Source organism: Oryzias latipes, chromosome 9 (assembly GCF_053564925.1).
Source record: "Oryzias latipes strain Hd-rR chromosome 9, Olatipes_Hd-rR_3.1".
NCBI classification, from domain to species: Eukaryota; Metazoa; Chordata; class Actinopteri; order Beloniformes; family Adrianichthyidae; genus Oryzias; species Oryzias latipes.
The window spans coordinates 9,307,020-9,325,554 of NC_136245.1; the positions used below are offsets into that span (position 1 = coordinate 9,307,020).

Genomic DNA, 18,535 nt, shown 5'->3' on the forward strand with positions numbered 1-18,535 from the left:
GTGAGTTCCTTGACCCCAGTCAAGTTGGGCTGCATGTAAACCTGACTGTTAGTTAACTTTTTAAATAAAAAGCATGCACCAGATGGACTTAAATGAATTTTTGGGCAAGCATCTCTTTGTAGCAGGAGACACATCTCTTAAAATCTTAAAATATCCCTGAACACATGTCGTACCCCTAGAAGAAAAAGTGGACTGTGATTTTTTGTTGGATGACACTTTATTCAGCAGGAGCTTTTTAAAAGGTTGTGATAAATCTGTTGGAATCCGTAAGAGTGTCTGTGGGTGTGCATGATCTACTGCAGGTGTTTTAAGTGGCTGCTACCTGTGTGATATATTGTGTGTTGTTGTTGTTATATTGTGCTGTGTTGTTATATTTTGGAATATTATTTTTCTAAGAGTCACTTCTCCTTATTAACCTACCACCTAAACATTTAAACATAGACTTGCTGATGTGCATCTGCATCAGTGGTTCAAACCCATTGTGAGGTCACGTTCCACTAGTACTGGCGGGAGGCACCAGGGCGTGTCTCAGAGCAGGAAACGAGGGATTCATTCTAGATTTGTATGTTTGGGTGTGTCTGGCCAAGTAAATTGTGGCTTTGAACCATGTGTGTTAAAGGCCGTCCTTTTGCACCATGTTTAAACCCCACAGGAAGCTGATGAAATACGGCCTGAACAAGTCCCACTTTAAAGATCAGGCTTTTCTCTTATCACAGTTAAAATGGTTTCTGCAGCTGTTCTCCCCTGCTGTGCTCCCTTTTAAATGTTAAGGAACAAAAGGGTTTTGTTTTAAACCTGCATCACAGTCACAACTCAGTAACTGCAAATAAATGTTCTCTTTTTGTCATTTTAATAGTTTTCCAAAAAAACAGAAAGGTTCCACACATTGAGAGTTAACCAGTTTAGCAACAACCTAAATATCACTCTGTAGAAAGCACTTCTCATGCAGAAAGATTCTCAGTGTCTGTCTGTGGTTATTACTAGAGGCAAGCTAACATATTAACAATTACACCAACTCAAATCACATGTTGAACTTGACATCCTACAAAATCACCCTACACAGGGTGCTCTACAAATGAGAACTGAAGTGTTCTCTGTGTAACTGTGTGGGTTATGGGTCTGCCAGGACAGCAGACCCAGAAAAAAAGGCCCCCACTGGTAACTGCTACTGTTGCAGTCTGCTCTGCTGATGTCTGAGTAGTAGCAATGCCTTGCACTGACAAAATTCTCAAAACAAATATCTAGATGAGAGCTGGTAGGAGGAAGGGCCATCACAGGAAATTTTGTGGGGAAAAAACGTATGATTCTCCAGCAAATAAAATCTTTTCTCGATAGTGAATGGATTGAATTATTTTATCATCAAAGATGAACCCCATGACAATAATTTGCAAACATAAACCTATAGCAAACATAAACCTGATTAAAAGTGGAGGACCGACTTACCCACACAGGTACAGGTAGGGAAGTCCAACTGTGGGTCCTTGGAAGGAGTATCCAGCAAGCTTTTGGTGGGGGTGTCCAGGTAGCGTAAGGGGGACTCTAGGAAGCCTTTTAGAGATGGAGAACAAGGCAAGCCATCTTTAGTTGGTGTGCTCTCCTCGGGATAGCATGTGGTAGACAGCACTGCCACATCCCCTGAAGTTTCAAACTTGATGCGTTTAGGCAGGGGAGAACATGGCATGCTGAATGTTTCCTCCAACTCTCTGGACTGCTGCTTGCCTAAAACAGTTTCTTTGTTCTGTGAATCGTCAACAAGTTCCTGATTCTGCTTCACCAAGAGGTTTTCTGTGGATGCTTGGCTAACAGTTGCTTCACTTTGGGTCCATGACTCACTTGGGTTAACTTCCATTGTCTGATCCTTGGAACCCGAAATGGAGTTGGTATGACAGTTGGAGACTGACTGGGGAGTGTTGGATAGTATAAGACTAGGGTCCTGAGAACTAGTCGGGGTTTGATTCCCTGTTTCAGGGGATGGTGCATTCTCCTTGGGTTGACTAGCAGATGTGTCTGGGGCTGTGTCTCCAAATTCTGCCTCAAACTGGCGAATAAGTTCTTCATACTTCGGATCAATGTTGATGAGTTTCTGCAATTGTGAAGTGCTGGATGGAGACGTGGAGGTCAAAGGTTTAGTGGTGCTGGTTTTGCTGAGGGCATGGCTACCCATTTCTGCTGAACTGCCATGGACCGCAGAAGCCACAGGTGGAGATTGAGGGCCCACAACAGCTGGAGTGCTTTCTGTCGAAACAGTAACAGTGGAATATGGTGTCATAGGGGTGTTAGAAATGGATACCTGAGATTGGCCTGGGGCAGGGAGACCTGCAGGAACAGCCTGAGAGGGGAGATTCTGGAAGGGCATGGACGGGTTAGAGCAGGCTTGAAGATTTGCCGCAACTGGGGCTCTGTCCATCAAATGGAGTGGGGGCTTTTGTATGGAGATTTGATTCTGAGGCAGGAAGGTTGGCATGGAGGCTTTCTGCTTTGTCTTTTTTATAATAATCTGTTTGGGTTTGGGGAGAGGGGGACCTATAAGCATCCCAGTCATAGCTTTGAAGAGAGGAGATCCTTGGCTGCTCTTTTTCTTCTTAGGTTCCTTAAGTTCTTGTTTGATTGGCAGGTGAGGTATACCTTCTCCTTCTGCCTGTGGCCACCATTTTTTCAAGTTTTGACCAGCTCCAAAGCCAGAAAGGTGATTGGGAAAAAGATTTCTCTTGTAGTGAAGGTGCTGTTGTAAAGCTGCCTGAGTGGAATGACTGATGGCTGTCTGACCAGGAGACATGGGGATCCCAGGGAAGTGCTGGCCTTGATGTTGGCCATTAGAAATTCCATATTGTCCCATGGATGCAGCATGATGATAATGCTCGTTAGAGTCTGGTTCTTGTTTTATCCTGGCCAGTACTGGGTTGCCCTGACCCTGAATACCCCCATTCTGGTTGAAACCAATCTGTGATGAATTGGGAAGCTTGAAAGAACCATTGTTTAATTTGCCACTGGTATCATGCAGAAGCTGTTTAAGCTCTGACATGGGGTCAGACCTGTTGTGAGGTGCAACAGCAAGGTGAGATTGGGGCTCAGACTTCATAAACATCCAAGGATTTCTCTGTTCTGGACCTCTGCCTACGCCCTGCTGCCACTGCTGGGCAATAGTATTGAGGCTTGGTGTTTTTCCCTGACCAGGGAAAGAAGAGGTAGAAGATGGGAGAGTTGAAGCATGCGGGGGATGTCCCTGGGACTGGGGTCTGTATTGTTCAAATGCAGGTGAAGCCTGTTGTTTGGTCTGAAGTCCTGGAGGAACAGACTGAGAGCGGGAAGAGGAATCACTGCCAGGAGAGGCCAGGATCATATCAAGTGGGATGTTCTGACTTTGTTGGTGATTATGAAAGCTATTTTTTTGTTGATTCTGACCTGAACAGTTGAGAGTTTGAGGGCTGGTGCCAGACAACTGGGTCAGGGCATCTATAGCAATTGCTGTCTGAAGACTAATGTTCTTTTCCTTAGCTATGGAGAGCACCTGGGGAGAGCAAGGAATAGAGGGTTTTGAGCAGGGCACTTGATCTGGGTGAGGACCTTGAGTTACCCCTTGCTGCTGGGAACACAAAGCAGGCATGAGATGGTCACCATTGACCTTTCGGTTGGGCGGAGGTTGATGCTGCAAATGGGGTTGCTGTAAGTGTGGGGCACCTTCCGCTCTTTTGTGAAACCCTTGATTCTCTCTAGCTGCTAGTTTAATCTTCTTCTCCAACCATTCAAGATAGTCTGGACAGTCAGGCCCTTCGCAGTCGCAGTTAGGGGGCTTGTGTCCATGTTTAGCTTGGCTCAGGGCTGTTTGTAGAGTGGCAAGGTCCTCTGGGGCAAGGCAGCTACCCTCAGGAGTCCCTCCAGAATGAGCCCCACCAGCACCCATCTCTCTGGTGAACTTCTCATATAGCTGGGCTGTATTAGGCTGCACAGGGGGGCACGAAGAGGAGGAACAAGGAGGCAATGAGCCAGCAATTGCAGAAAAAGCAACCAGATTTTGAGCATCCTCGATGTCAGCGTGGTGATTAGGCTCAGAGGGGGTTGTGTCACCGCTGTTCCTCCAACACGGTTGCGGCTCTTGGGTGTCACTGACCTTGCCATGTCCTGGCACCCATCGTAGCCCCGGGGGCACGCTTCCTGCCCTATGCTGTTCTGTTGCCAAAGAGGCCTCATCATCTTTATGGTAGGGGTTTACCCCATTGGTCAATGCCAGGCTCAGCACGCCTTCCTGGAGGCGGTCATGTGACCCAATTTCCATCTGGCCTTCACTTCTGGGGCCATCCACTGAAGTGACTTTATAAACAGTCTGAAAGACAAAAGTGAAAGCTGTTTAGTAAATTTCTATCATGCTAAAACATCAAAGACACTTAAACATAACCAAATAATAATGGTTTCCATTCTGTTGCTTTTCCCTCTCTTTTGCTCATAGGTACAACAAATGCTTTCATTGACAAATCAACGAACCCTCGAAATTGTCATCCAATATTTGAATATTTAACAGAAGGATTTCAAAACTAGCAGACATTTTGGCAGAAATATCATGTGAGAGTGTTTCACAGTTTATAAATGGACACTGACTTTGTGGGACAGTTGACTATGCAAAGTAGGTCGTTGGACAGGAAACAGATTACCATGATGCAGGTTGGCTGTGTGTGGTAGAGGTGTGGCCCTAAATACACAAAAGTCCATGTGGAAACACAACAAAGAGTCTGTTTAATGTTTTTACATTTATTTATGTATTTATGAAAAATACACACATTTTTATGATAACATATTAATAATGGAAAAGGATTAAACTTATATCAAAAAACAAGCCACAAACCGATTTGTAAAAAAAAGCTGTTGAGCAAGTTTGAGCCTGAAATTTTTGGTACATTTGTGACTTTCACTCAAATTTACATTTTAACCATAAAGTCATAATTAAAACACAAATAACTCAAGCATTTGATATAAACTACATCTGATGAATGTAAAAACTGATTTAAAGCATACATCTTACACTGCTAGTCAAGCATGAGGGGGCCTGTGTGTTTAATCATGCTCCAATCAATGACTGACCACCTGCCCCAGGGACACCTGGAGCAACCTGACCCCCCCCCCCATGACAGGAGGATGTGGATGGAGAAAACGAATGGATGGAGAAACCTCACAGGTTAACTTGCAACAAAATGATAATGTTGGAGGAGAGTGTGAGGGGGCCAGCAGGACTGTGAAGGTTATATACAAGGGCTCTTAGGAGGTAGAGGGATACTAGATTATTTTAACAATAGTAAACCAGTTTTTAAATAACACAGGCCATCTTTGTCAGTGTTTAAATGTTAAGAAAAACAAAATAAACGTTCCATAATAAGTCATTAATTATAATAATTAAAATAGTCCAAAAAGAGAAAACTAAGCTTGACATTTATAACTTGTAAATGTTTATGTCTACTGTTAACTGATCTATCAGTAAAGTCACAAACCTATTTCTATTTTTTGTCCAGTCTGATCCAGTAACTCCACAGACAAAAACTCACTTTAAGAGTTTAACTCTAACTGTGTGGGAAAGTTGTCGACTCGATTATTTGAATTCATTTGAAACAGTATGTTAGATTTCATGTTGCCATGTGAGTTTGCATGAATCCCAAGATGCTTCTTCAGCAAAAGTTTCAACCTCAGCGTTACATCAATTGAGTCTAGAGTAACAGCAAAGCAGATAATCCAAGGACAGCTTCACAAATCATTGACAGAGTTCATGTTGTGGCTGAGTACTGTAATCCAACAAACCCAATGGCCCTTGTTTAAGTAAAACAATGGCAGAATCAGCATGAAAATCCAGTTGTTGATGTAGGCTTTGAGAAAGAAGACCGGTTAAACAGTAATACACAGTTTTTACAACAATCTGACTGGAAGCTTCTCTGCTGTTGGGTTGTAGTGATGTTTGATGTTTAGCTGGATTCAAAGCTGGAAAAACCTGCTAGAGAATTACAAGTATAATATGACTCTGTTGAAAATGTCTCTTTAAAACTTGGAGTAAGTTATACTTAAACTGCTTCAAATTTAATGGGTTTTCTTTCACTTAAAGCAGTAGTCTCCAACACCCAGGCTGCAGACTGATACTGGTCTGTGGGAGAGTTGGTATTGGGCTGCAGAGAAAAAAAATACAACCTACATTTTTTTCAGCTTTATTTATAAACTGATTCTGAAGGAAAATAGTAGATTCTCTCCACCACATCCGACTCATTCGTGACGCATGTCAAGTTGCAGGTCGAAAATCCATCCACTGCTTTCTTAAAGTGGCTGCGCAGATCGCTAAATTAAAATCCCAAAGTCAACTAAAAAAACAACGAATTTGGAAAGCTTCATCTCGCAGAAAAGAGCCAGTGAGAAAACAGAATAGCCTTAAACTTCAAAATAAAAGACAGCTACATTTAACAGACAAAAACCAGGAGTCTTTACTCCAAATATGGATTTATTGCGACAGTTGTTCCTACACACCAAAATGATAATGAATAATATTCAGCAACCAGCTGTCTAATGTTACGGAGATACCACTAATAGAGTTTCTCAAATGGTGGTTTCATGTTTATTATTTTATTTAGAAAATACCAGTTTTAGTCAATATTTTTGTTGACATTTATTCTTCACATCTTAAAGTTGGACAAGGCTGAAGGCTGCTATTTCAAATTGTAACGATTAATACATGAAATCTAGAGTATAAATAAAGTTTATAGCAGATGCAGATTTTTTACAGAGGATAAAGATAAACTTTACTCTTAAAAGTTAAGGGAAACCAATAGACGAAAAAATAAGAAGTCAACCACTTAAGCCTCTAACAGACCGGTCCGTGGTGTGAAAATGGTTGGGGAGCACTGACTTAAATTACCAATTTTCCTTCTATCTACATTTTTGCTCCCAGCAATTCTGATATCATAGCATTTGGTTGATATATAGCAGAATTGTAGATGCTTTAAAGAGTTTCTATCTTTAAATTGTTTCTTTTAAATGTTATGTTGTTGTTTTTTTAATTTTATGCAAATTCCGTTCTTTGTCTTGTCAGATTCTGCTTCTCTGCCTTAATGTGTTTGAAACTGGGTTAATCTAATAGAGCCACTCTACTAGATGATGCACAGCCCTCTTCTGGAACACAGAATAAACTCAACCCAAGCTGACATTGTTACAGCCCAACTTGAATGTGAAGTAGTTCCTCATGTAGGCAGAAGTGAATCCCTGATCACAAACAGGCAAAAAAAAAGATGGGGGGGGGGGGGGGGGGGGGTTAGTTTCTACAAAAGGATCCATAAGCATGTGATTGAAGCTCCTGCTTCCCCATGGTTTGAATATGATCAAAATGAGGCTTTAAAGGGACTAATAACCAAACAGGAAGCATGCTCTTTTGAATCCATCCTTCTTGCATGAAGAGGGGGTCTAAAACAGGGTACAACTGGTACAGAGGGGTAGACGGGGAGGTGTGGGGGTGTCAGCCAACAGCCGGCATGCGATACGTGAGAGGCCCCATGTCGGCGCTATCAGTGGCATCAGATGGGAAAGAGGAAGGGGGGGGTTTAGCAGCGTGCGGCAGTTATGAGAACTGCAGTGTGTTGAAACAAGCTGCCTGCAACAAAGCACAAGCCAACATGCTGCAATCACACAGACACACTCTTTTTTTTCTCCCCCTTATTTTACACAAAACAGAACCACAAACAAGAACCACGTGGGTTTGAGAAGACCAATGCTGAGCAGCAGCGACTGCAGATGAACATTTTGGTATGTAATAATCAAAGAAAAATTTCATAAAAGGAGCAATATTTGCTCAGTCTTGGATGAAAATGTTTTTTAATGTTATTTTCTTGACACAACCTTATCGTATCTTTGTCTTTTGCAAACTTGTGTGGACTTGACCCACATGGAAAAGTGTAAAAAAAGGGCAGAAACACACATAACCAGATCATATCTTGCTGAACCAGCCGAACCAGCCTGTCTGAAAGACCTCGGTTCCAGGTTTGTGTGTGCATGCTGTGCAGCCTTTCCCCCCCCCCCCCCAACACTGACAGCACACAGATACACTAGAGGGAGGAGACAAAGCATTAAAGGACAGCCGTGGCGGCGCTGAGGGGGTTAAGAAGTGCAGCTTGTGAGTAGACAGCTGAACCTAAATCCCACATACACAAGACCACCCCATCCTCCCTTCTCATCCGCCTCTTTCTTTCCCCCCACCCCTTCCTCTGTTACCGTGACGAGCAGGAACATGAAGCAGAGACCCCTGATCAGATGAAGCCAGCTGAGAGCCGCGAGGATCTGTGTACTTACGCCGTCTGAGATGTCCAGACAGAGCTGCCGCCGGAAAAGCAGAGGGCAGAAGAGCAGACGTAGAGGAGCATGAGACTTCCTTGCCGACACAGCAGTCCAGAAGCAACCTAGCCTCCTCGGGTTATTGTCCTTTTATCATGTCTCGGTGCAGCAGCAGACATTCACACATGTATACACTAGCGGCCAAACACACACAGCACACCTTCACCCGGCACTCCGTTCACCTTTCTCATTCTGTTGTCTCTACTTAAAGCCAATGCTTTCTGTTCTCTCCTTTCTCATTATCTGTCTGCTCCTCCCTTCCCTTTTTCAATATCCTCTTTCTTTCTCTTGACTACACATGCAGTCGGCTTCTCCTCTCAGCCCCCTCCTTCCCTTCCCTCTCTCCATTCTCCTCCCCCTCCATCTCCTCTCTCTCTCTCTCTTTAGCGTGTGCTGAGCGGGAGGCCATTATCTGAGCCACAGCGGGCACGTACGATAGCATGGAGGACTGTGCAGTGAGCAGAAACAGACAGCGGTGGGGGACAGCCACTACAGGCTGCAGCCTAGGAAACAGCTCCGAGCAGCTTTTCCCACCGAGACTTTCCACACCCTGCAGCACTGTTAGCTCTGTTGCATGGATGACACAACATTTCAGGCTCTGAGTACAGCCTGTCCATCTGCAAAAAGCCCCCAAAAACTGACTCTTTTTGCCTGTGACCGAGCGGGCTCGCTTTGGACCGCAGAGGCGAAATGGCAGCCATCAAGCCAGCAGACAATCTCCACCAACAGGCAAAAGGAAAAGGAGCAAAGCGCAGCACCTCTGGCAAATGACAGCAACCTTTCCTTGTTGCGGTTTAGCTCCATGTTTGAGCATCTTGCTCCAAAATGGCTCTTATTTTCTTCACATTCAGATGCTCTGTACCAATTCCGTGTTGCGCCCGAGGCGGATTTCAGATCCTACAGAGAAGCTAGATGTGCGAGATCTTTGGTGGATGAGGAGGTAGCTGGCTTGCTGGCGATAATGCTGGTTCATCCTCAGACACCCAAAGGATGCCGTTGAGGTGGTTGGTTGGTGACTGCAGGACGCCTTGACTATTCATCCAGACTAGTCTCAACTGAACTATAAAGATTGGCAACAATCAGGCAAAGGAGCGGGAAAAGAGCCACTTGGGCAGACAGGAAAGATGATGCTTTAGCAACTGAACAAGACTCGGAGTTTGATCCCCTTCACAGATTTTGGAATTAGACGGAAGATCTTTTGAGATGAGCTGTTAGAGGTGCGTTCGCTGTCCTCTCCCGTCATCCGCCTACAAGAACATCATCTGGATATACTGTCCGCACTATTGAACTATTATTTGTGCTCAAGCTTTCCTCTCACCTAGTTGCGGGCTAAGCAGCCGTCTTCTATTCCTGCAATATTACTGGAGTTCAGGAGCTGACTGAGTCAGAGGAAGGACGAGGAGGCAGTTAGCTCATGCTCTCTTATATCACTGAGCGTGTGCTAAAGCCAGATTACCTTCACTAGCCGGCTGCTGCTTACATACACGGGCTTTTTTCACTCTGCCTTCCCTCTCTTAACCTTTTCTCGTTTTGTTTACGATTCTCCTTGTAGCGTTGCTGATGGCTTAGTTGCTCCAACGCGCTCTGGATCAGTCGCTTATAACTGTCTGCCTCGCACCCTATTCGTGTAAACCCTCGCAGACGATCCCAAAGAGGAACACAGACCAAACTGTGCAAGGGAAGGAGAGGAGAAGTAGAGCGTGGGTCATGTGACGCCGAGGTGCCAATGAGAGAGAGAGAAGAGGTAGGAAACACGCGGCGGTGACGTAGCTGCTCGTCATCGGAAGAGTCTTCCCCACTGCTCGCCTCCGCCGACGGGTGGGCAGATCGGACACATGGCCGCTGTTCATCACTGTTCGATGACAAACCTCTTAAACATTTGCATTCTTTCCCCTGCCTTCTTCCTCACTCTGCAGCTGCAGTGACACAGCAGACTTAACTCCTGAGTCACATGCTCTTCACACTCGGTGGCTCTGTCTGTGCTCTCAGAAGTTTCTGCTTTCAAATCCCAAACTAATAGACACTTAATAACACATTAGCTAAAACAGATCTTATTTTCATTGATCCTGAACAAGCAGGAGGAATAATGGTTTATCAACTTAATTGTTGAATCGGTTTACATTCCCAGAATCTAACCAGATCGATCTGTCTGAGGCAAGCTGTTGATCGAATCAATCTATACCATTATAAACAATTTCAAAAGTAAAATAAATTATCATACCAATATTGGAAAATACTATTTGGATTGAAGTATGGTAGGTTTATTTTACTTTAACAATAAAACAACCAAGTGCATCACAGTAGACAACACACATGTGATGACAGCAAATCTGATCCGTCCATCATTTCAGTCCAATGTGTGGAAACACTTTGAATTTAGCAAAGACATGTGACCAACCAGTGTGGTAGAATCTTCTAATAATGTTCCCTTTGGATTATTTTTTTATCAACTTTATGAAATTAACTTTATGAAACTAAAATGTAATGGATTTGCCATTAACTCTTGTTTACTTATTTCTTTGAACACATATTTAATTTACACTTGATTATCTTGCAAGAAACACAAGGAATTTGGAAAACGTCACCTGTAGCTATTTATCTCTGAGTCACACTGGTTCAATGTTTGGCTAAAGATAAACCATAAATTATGATACGAATCAAATCAGTGTTAAAATAAACCATTACACCCCTATCTGAACAGTGAAAGAAAGAACAATGCTTTTAACCTCAGACACACCATCACTCTGCTTGGAAACCACATCAGCTTCGAGTAACTCAAGGGAAAAAGTCAAAAACATTTGAACTAAAAGCAGCTCAAGGTTAGTTGGTTAACTTCATCAATCCTTCTTTCACATGACACCAACAGGAGCAACAGTTTATGTACAGCTGACTTTTTCTGTGTATGTGAAAATAAAATCCCACTTACTGTTAACCTGCTGTAACTCGGCATCGAGAACAGGGCTGGAGGCTGGAGAGCAGCGATGGCTGATCTTTCCATCGATCATTTAACAAAGTCGTCAAATGATTGCCTAAACCGAGTCGTTTCACGCCCTATTCTGTTTCTCTTCCATTAGTCTGCGTCTCCATCTCTCTCACTTCTCTGCCGTTTCTCAGCAGTATGGATGAAAAGGTCTGCTTGTAGGAGGGATGACTTACAACAAAACTCCATCTTCAGCAGTGTGTGTTGGGGTGGCTAACATATGACTAAGCCTGAGTCATCCTTTTTCTTTTCACAATAAAGTCCTGACATCAAAACTCTCACGCACCGAAACATGCCTTTGAAATTTTACCGGCATATCGCTGGTGGGAGGTCTGGGGGAACGAAACAAACAGTGGCAACAAAAAAAAAAAAAAAGAGAGAACTCAATAATTTTAATTTTCTTTGTCAGAGTTAAGGTCAAAAAAGAAAAACATGTGGACCCCCCATCCAAAGGGAGGCACACTCCATATAGCCATCCCAGAACCACGGCCTTGGGGTCCCCTCATCTCTCAGCCGCAGATTTAAACCCAGCCAGGTAAATCCCCCCTTACTGGGGTTTCTATTTACTTTTTTTTTTTTTTTTTTTTTTGAGGCGGGGGGTATTTTTTACTGATTCAATTTTCCCTTTTCCCTTTATTTATTTATCCCTTGTACTATCCTAGGCACTTTGACATTGGGAGTTGGGTCATCTAGACCCACTAGACAGTGCTCTGAACCTTTTTTCTTCAATGATTTGTGATCTTCACTGGTGTCCATGGATTACATGAAATCTTCCACCTTTATCCACCTTTGTCATGGTAGGTAAAACATGTCAATGGAAGGGTGGGGTCGTCTAAGATAGCACAAGGGTTAAAGTTGGGTTTAGGGCTATCCCCAGCATTTGGGCTGAAATCCTGTCGCAGATTAGGGCTAGAACCCAATTAAAAGGGGCTCAGGGTTACTCTTGGGGACAAAGGAACAATCTCCCATTCAGGCCCTGTGAGTGGACCATGCAAGCGATTTTCTGAAACATACTAATGTTCATTTCTTGTGGGAGGATCTTTTCCTGTCAGATGACACCTACCTCCACCTCCGTGTTGACTAGGAGGACACTGTTCTGCAGGCTGACATCATCAAGGTCATCTGATCTGACCCTTTTCCTCCTCTTTTCCATCCCCCGTCCCTTTTTTTTTATCTTATATTTTCTTAGTTCAGACTTTTTCCCAACCTCCTCTTCTTCCCACGTGCACGCAGAGGCACAGTCTGTCAACAAGCGCAGGAGCGAGCTTGAAAGATGTTTTTAGCCGCGCACCGCAGAACAGCACACACTAATGGATTGTTCAGTGAGGGTCAGTGGGTTTATTTGTGGGCGGGGGGACACAGAGGCTGCAAGGCCACACCAGCTTTTAAAAGCAGCACAAAGTCTTTCAGTGTGAGCGAACTAGCGAGACAAATAGGTCATCTCTGAGTGCAACAGTCCCTGCTTTAACGCCCTCACCACAGCGACTAAATGTTTACCGCTCATCTGCTGTTTTTTTTTGTTTTTCCTGGGAAGGGGGGAGCAGTGTTCAGGGAGTGTTTGCTCGTGGAGTGTAGAGTATCCAGTCTGAGTCATATAGCCTGACAATCGGCACGTGCAAGCAAGCACGATTCGCTCAGCTGAGGCCCCCCCCCCCCCCCCCCCCCCCACACACACACACACACCCCTCCTGTGCTACTCCTCACAAAGAGAGACGAGGGACCGGTAGAGCAGGGGGGTGAAAGGGCGGGAGAAGCAAAAAGAAATGAATGTGTTGAAAAAATAAAAATGGTCATAAAATAGGAACAGATGGGAGTGGGAGGTTTTTTTTTTAAAGAGGCAATTTTTTGTAGCTGAGGTACAAGAATCAAATAAATGTACAGATTATGATAGAAAATGTATGGTCTAAGACAAAGAGGATCCAGGGAGGCAGGAGGGGAACAGGTGAGTTAAAAAGAGAACAAGTACACCATGTACCTGTCAGGATCATGTGCACCAGGTTAAAGTCCCACTCCAATCATCTTTTGATCTATTTTCAAAGCCTTCCCTCTGGTCATTTAATTACGATTAGGCTGTCTTTAGCCCAAATTTAAAAAACCTGGGCTGTTTTCTAGGACATAGTTTCTGCAAAGCGGCGGTAGTTCATTAGAAATTCACTTCTGAGTTGTGGGCGGAACTGTTGGCGCAGAGTAAGGCCTCCCCTCTTCCCATCATTCATCAATTTTTAACCTTAATTTTCTTTATAAATATTCTCCATCATCAGAAAAATGCCACAAGAACATTTGTTAAAAAACGCAATTTTCACCAGAGTGGGTTTTTGAAAAAATCTCACTACAGCTATCACCTCCACAGATTCGTGACAGGTGAGGAAGGAACACAGACCAGCAGGAGAAAACACTCTGGTGGTCAACAACAATTTCCCTTAGAGGAAACTGAGAAAAGAAGAAAGGCTGCTTTGGCCCCGCAGCATGGTCGCTTGGCAGCCTCGTCTCTCCGGACTGTATCTAAGATTAGCTTCCCATATGTTCAAGTCGTTCCCAGCCAGAATTAAAGGGCCAGTCGCTGAGCAGCCTTATACCGAGCAGCCTTACAGTGATCCAAATGATGACTTGATAGGAACAGTGGGATTAATTTAGCCTTATTTTGGAGCTCCATTTTGCACTATAGCCACTCAATAATCATTTGTGGCCCTAAGTAAAATAAAAGATTCTTCATCATTTTTAGGTGTTTGAATAGTATCCCTTTAAAGCTGCAACAGCTGTTGCGCTGCATTACGTAAAACCTGGCAGCGAGCGGCAGCGCGGGATTCAGGAGTGCAGGCAGCGCGTGCCTGGCGGGAGCAGCGGAGCGGCTGCCGCCAGGGAAGTGAGAGTTAAAGAGCAGAGAGACAGCTGAGCCCCCCTCCCCATTCATTTTTTATTAACTGCGGCACTGAACGACTGACAAACCTTCCTCTAACATGAAACACAGAGAGCGCCAAACATACCGGCGGAAGCTCTGTTTTTCTTCAATTCAGCTTTGGTTTTGATAAAAGCAGAAGCAAAGGAAGATAAAAGTCAAAACACCAAAAAAATGGAGCGCTCTGCGCCATGTCTGCGTCTTACTGACATGAGTTTGTTTGAAATCTCTAAAAGAGACCACTATAGGCATAAGAGAATCAACCTTGGGCGCAGGAGTCTTTGTTTAGGGTAGCAGGTGACTCCACCTCAGTTTGCACATTGCGATGCAGACAAGGTTATACAACAAATGTGTCTACTCAGCTCTTTTAGAGCAGACAGACATCGTCAAAACTAAAACAGAACATTTGATACAGTTGTCTGAACAAATTCAAGACACAACAAATGTTATTGAGTCTTTTGGTAAGACCTCAATGTGCAGGAAAAACAGCTCAAAGAAAAGTCACTTGACGTCAATTTATTTGAATTTACAGATAAAAGAGAAAACTTTGATGTGAAATGTGTGTCAAACCCTTACAGAAGCTCCAGAGTGTGTGGGAAATCACGCTGCCGCTCTTCACTGAAGGAATGGAAACCTCACAGAGCAGAAAATACATCGAAAACTGTCACTGAATGGAAGAGGTGATGTCAAACCCTCCACTTCCTGAGTCTGAGCCGTATGCACGCCACGCACGAGCACGCGCAGTGAGGGCTAGCTGGTCACATGACCAACCTTCAGACGCTGGGCTAAAATTAAAGCGCGGTGATGTCACCCGACAGTCAGCGTTGCCACAAGACCTACGTCAGAATTAACCCTTTGCGAGAAGCTGGGAATCCCAGAGCTGAACACATGGCTGTGAAACTTCCCACAACTGCTCCACTTCTGATTCGCTCCCCAAAAAATGTGTGCGTGAGCGTCGAAAACTTACAAAAAAAAATCACCAGATTGTGGATCTGTCTCAAAGTCACCTGTAAAGTTCAGCCTGGTTCACTTCAATGCATGGTTAATGTTGTTCTCACGCTGCAGCTCACTGGAGCCTCCAGACTTAACGACACTCCATAGCTGCTTATTAACGCTGTCCTAATGAAAGCTCTTAGCCTGTAGGGTGCAGACTGTATTTATATTTGTACAACCAGGAAAATGTTTGAGTGGGAGACGGATTTTACTAGGCGCTTCACCCTGGACAGCAAGCTCCACAAACACCAGCTTGGAACAGTCAAAGGGCAAAGACCCACTAAAGAACTCGTGAATAATTTTATTCCCTTTAAACCAGATGGTGGTTCATACTCTGTAAATAAAGGCACCGTCTGCACATGGACGGAGATTAAAGCAGGCTTAGTGATAAGCTAGCTGGTCAAAGAACAGATCTCGGCCCATTTATGACGGCTGAAACACGGGTTAACCTACAGTTCATGCATAGGGTGTAGACGAAAACGTCCTTGACTATCACTAGATTTTTATTCCATCAAAAGTGTTTTTGAGTCTTTGGCCGCCTCTCGTAAATACACGAGCATGCCCGGACAGAGAGCTGTGCAGCAGGAGCCACCGGTTACTACACTCAACAATCAAGCGTGTACGCATGCGTGACCCACTAACTTTTACTCCCTTTACCTCATTTGACTCCAGAACCTAAAAGAAAGAGGACGCCCCCCCCCACCCGTCAGCCGGCGCCTGAGCCAGCCAACTAGTGCGGCTCCTCCCTCCTCCTTCCCCTGGTCTCTTCTTGCATCCACCCAACTCCTGGCTCTGGCACCAATCAGCGGGCAGCGTGGGAACGCTTTAAATCGAGACTCTGCCGCTTCATCGCAGAGGTGCTTTGCTCAGGAGTTGGAGCCATAGCAAGCAAAGTGAAGAGTGGGCATTGACATGTTTGGAGGATCGCACAAGTTAGGGGATCTCTGGCGTTGAAGAGATATCACACAAAACGCCACCGCGCACAGCGAAGCACTCAAACATCTGGGTGACAGCAAAAACTCAACCTGAGCTGAAAGGACGACACGAACATGCAAAGGTGCATAGAAGAGTTGAAGTGACACTAGTGGAGAGTCCACACAGAACACCACAGACACACAAATCCACCGTCTTACCTCAGAGGCCGGTTCAAGGTGTTCCGAGCAGCTTCGACTGTTGTCCTCAAAATATTCCACCTTTACAGCCATTCAGCAGCCAAGGAGGGAGGTGGGAAAAAGAGGCAGAGAGAGATGGGAGGGGGTTAGAATAACAATCAATAGAACAATGCGACAAGGGCCTGTTCAAAGACAGGGTTCCACCTTTGTGGAAGACGTTCTTAACAGGTAATAGATCTCAACTCGCCGTCACTGCCGGCAAGACACATCATGAGAAAGGGTTTGGATTTGTTGCTCAGGCAGCGAGAGGACAGTTTGCACCGCTGCTGGGACGGAAAACACGATTCCGTTATATTCCTACAATTATGTAATGTTTCCATCCTGATTTGGCGCGGCTTTCGGATGCGTTTTGTCAGGAAAAACGTGCGATGTGTGTGATGGTAGAGCTGCAATAGATGGAACTGGTCAGCAGGATGTTTGTCATAAAACACCAGCTTCTTGTTTTGCCCCCGACCCCCCCTCCTTTCACCCCCCCCCCCCGGCTGTCTCTTGATCTATTTTGTCTCGAGCTGTTCCCCAAGTCCCGCCAAACTCCACACACACAGCCTACTCCAACGCCTCCCCTACCCCACCCACCCGTCAATCCTAAAATAGTCCTGGAGTGAGGAATATTTACCCTCCGCGTCTCGAGGCTGCCGCCGTTCGCTCTTTGCGTCCACCGGCCAAATCCACATCGGACCCCTCCTGGCCCCCTCTGGTCCCGGCCTCTGTCCCTCCGTCCCTTTCTTTTCTCTCTACGTCTCCCTGCTCTTCCTTCTCTGGCTCGCTCTCGTCTGCGTTCCGGCACCCATTCAGGAAGCCATCTTGTGTTTTTAATCTGCTTTTACATGATCCCTCGTACGCACGCTCTCTTTCTCTCTTGCTCTCCTGCGCCACCCCCCTCCCTCCCTCCCTCAGCCTCTTTCTCGCTCGTATGCGAAAACGTCAACCACACACACACTCATAGGATTTTTTCTGTGACCGCTATCACTCCGTCCTCCCACTCATGCAGGGTTTTTTTTTCTCCTCCTGCATATATGAAGTAAAGGCAGCCTCACCCGCCCTCCTCCACCCCTACGCCTCTTTGAATGTACACACTCAGAGGAACACACACATGCATGCACAGAGCTCACCCGGGAGACGTCACACTACAGATACCACACAAAGGCGCTCTATCCACCAATCAGAGGCCGATGTGGGCTTTGCTGCTAGGGTGAAACTGAAAGAGACAAGCTGGGGTGCCGAGAGGCAGAAACAGTAAAAAGAGATGGTTAGAATTTAAAAAAAAAGCAGGCTCTCTGGAAGCATTTTTGCCTGCATAAGGGGAGAGGCTGACATAAACAGACAAAGCGATGGTAGGTGGGAGGTGTGCGCGTGCAGGGAGGGGGGATGGGTCCTCTCTATGCTTGTCAATTATCTCCTCAAACTCGCTGTCCCTAAACAATGCCTCTGGTATGTGGTATCACTGAGCACCATCTGTGTCAGGGCTGCCTGCAATAACTGGACTGGAATACACACACACACACACACACACACATACACACACACAGAGTCACCAACATGGCTCTAGGAGGAGAAGGAAAGCTCACACGACCCAGCTCACCATGCTGACTCACGTCAAAACTACACGCCACAGGTATTTTCTGTGGGAGCAAAGCTGTCCTTACTTCAATGAGGTCGCGCTACATAAAACTTCCTCATCCTTTCGCAGGTTGTTTTGCACCAGATACAACCTGCTCTTGTAATGTTTATGTTCCAAGCAGGAAATCTCCAACTTGCGTGTTTTCTCCGCCTCTTCAAAGATCACACAGGTAGAAGTGGAGTTGGCCACACAGGTGTTGAGGTACTGCAACAGCGACACGTCACTGTAGCCCTACTCCAAAATTAAAAAAAAGATCAGCGTTTGTGACATAGCAAGATTAAACTGTCACAAACTGCTTCTGCTGAGATATGAAGATCCGCACGGGGAGAGAGAAGGGCTACTGCAGGGAAAAGAGGCCGAACAACACCTGCTACCCAAAACAAAAAGTTCAGGCAAGCTGGCAAAGATGTGGTAAAGTGCGAGCATCAGCGAAGGGCTGGCGGATGAGCTTAAAAAAAAAAACTCAGAGAGGGGGGAGCTGTGGCACGGTGAGGCGAGGCAGCTGCAGTGACACAGCGTTTGTGGTG

At 45.2% G+C, this 18,535-nt stretch overlaps 1 protein-coding gene across 8 annotated transcripts in view; it reads right to left on the bottom strand.

Moving 5' to 3' along the window:
* Positions 1-18,535, bottom strand: part of tet3 (tet methylcytosine dioxygenase 3) — a 38,668-nt gene that overhangs the window by 12,113 nt on the left and 8,020 nt on the right. Inside the window, exons 1-4 of one of the 8 annotated variants that reach the window (XM_023958716.2) lie at positions 17,004-17,273; positions 16,349-16,408; positions 8,305-8,328; positions 1,444-4,321 (exon numbers count right to left, since the gene is read on the bottom strand). In XM_023958716.2, coding sequence (XP_023814484.1) covers positions 1,444-4,273 — 2,830 coding nt within the window. In that variant the 5' untranslated portion in view covers positions 4,274-4,321; positions 8,305-8,328; positions 16,349-16,408; positions 17,004-17,273. Of the gene's footprint in view, positions 1-1,443; positions 4,322-4,593; positions 4,613-8,226; positions 8,329-11,272; positions 16,329-16,348; positions 16,409-17,003; positions 17,274-18,535 lie in introns of those variants that run through there. The other 7 variants (XM_020706191.3, XM_023958715.2, XM_078952191.1 and 4 more) reach the window with 7 other exon arrangements.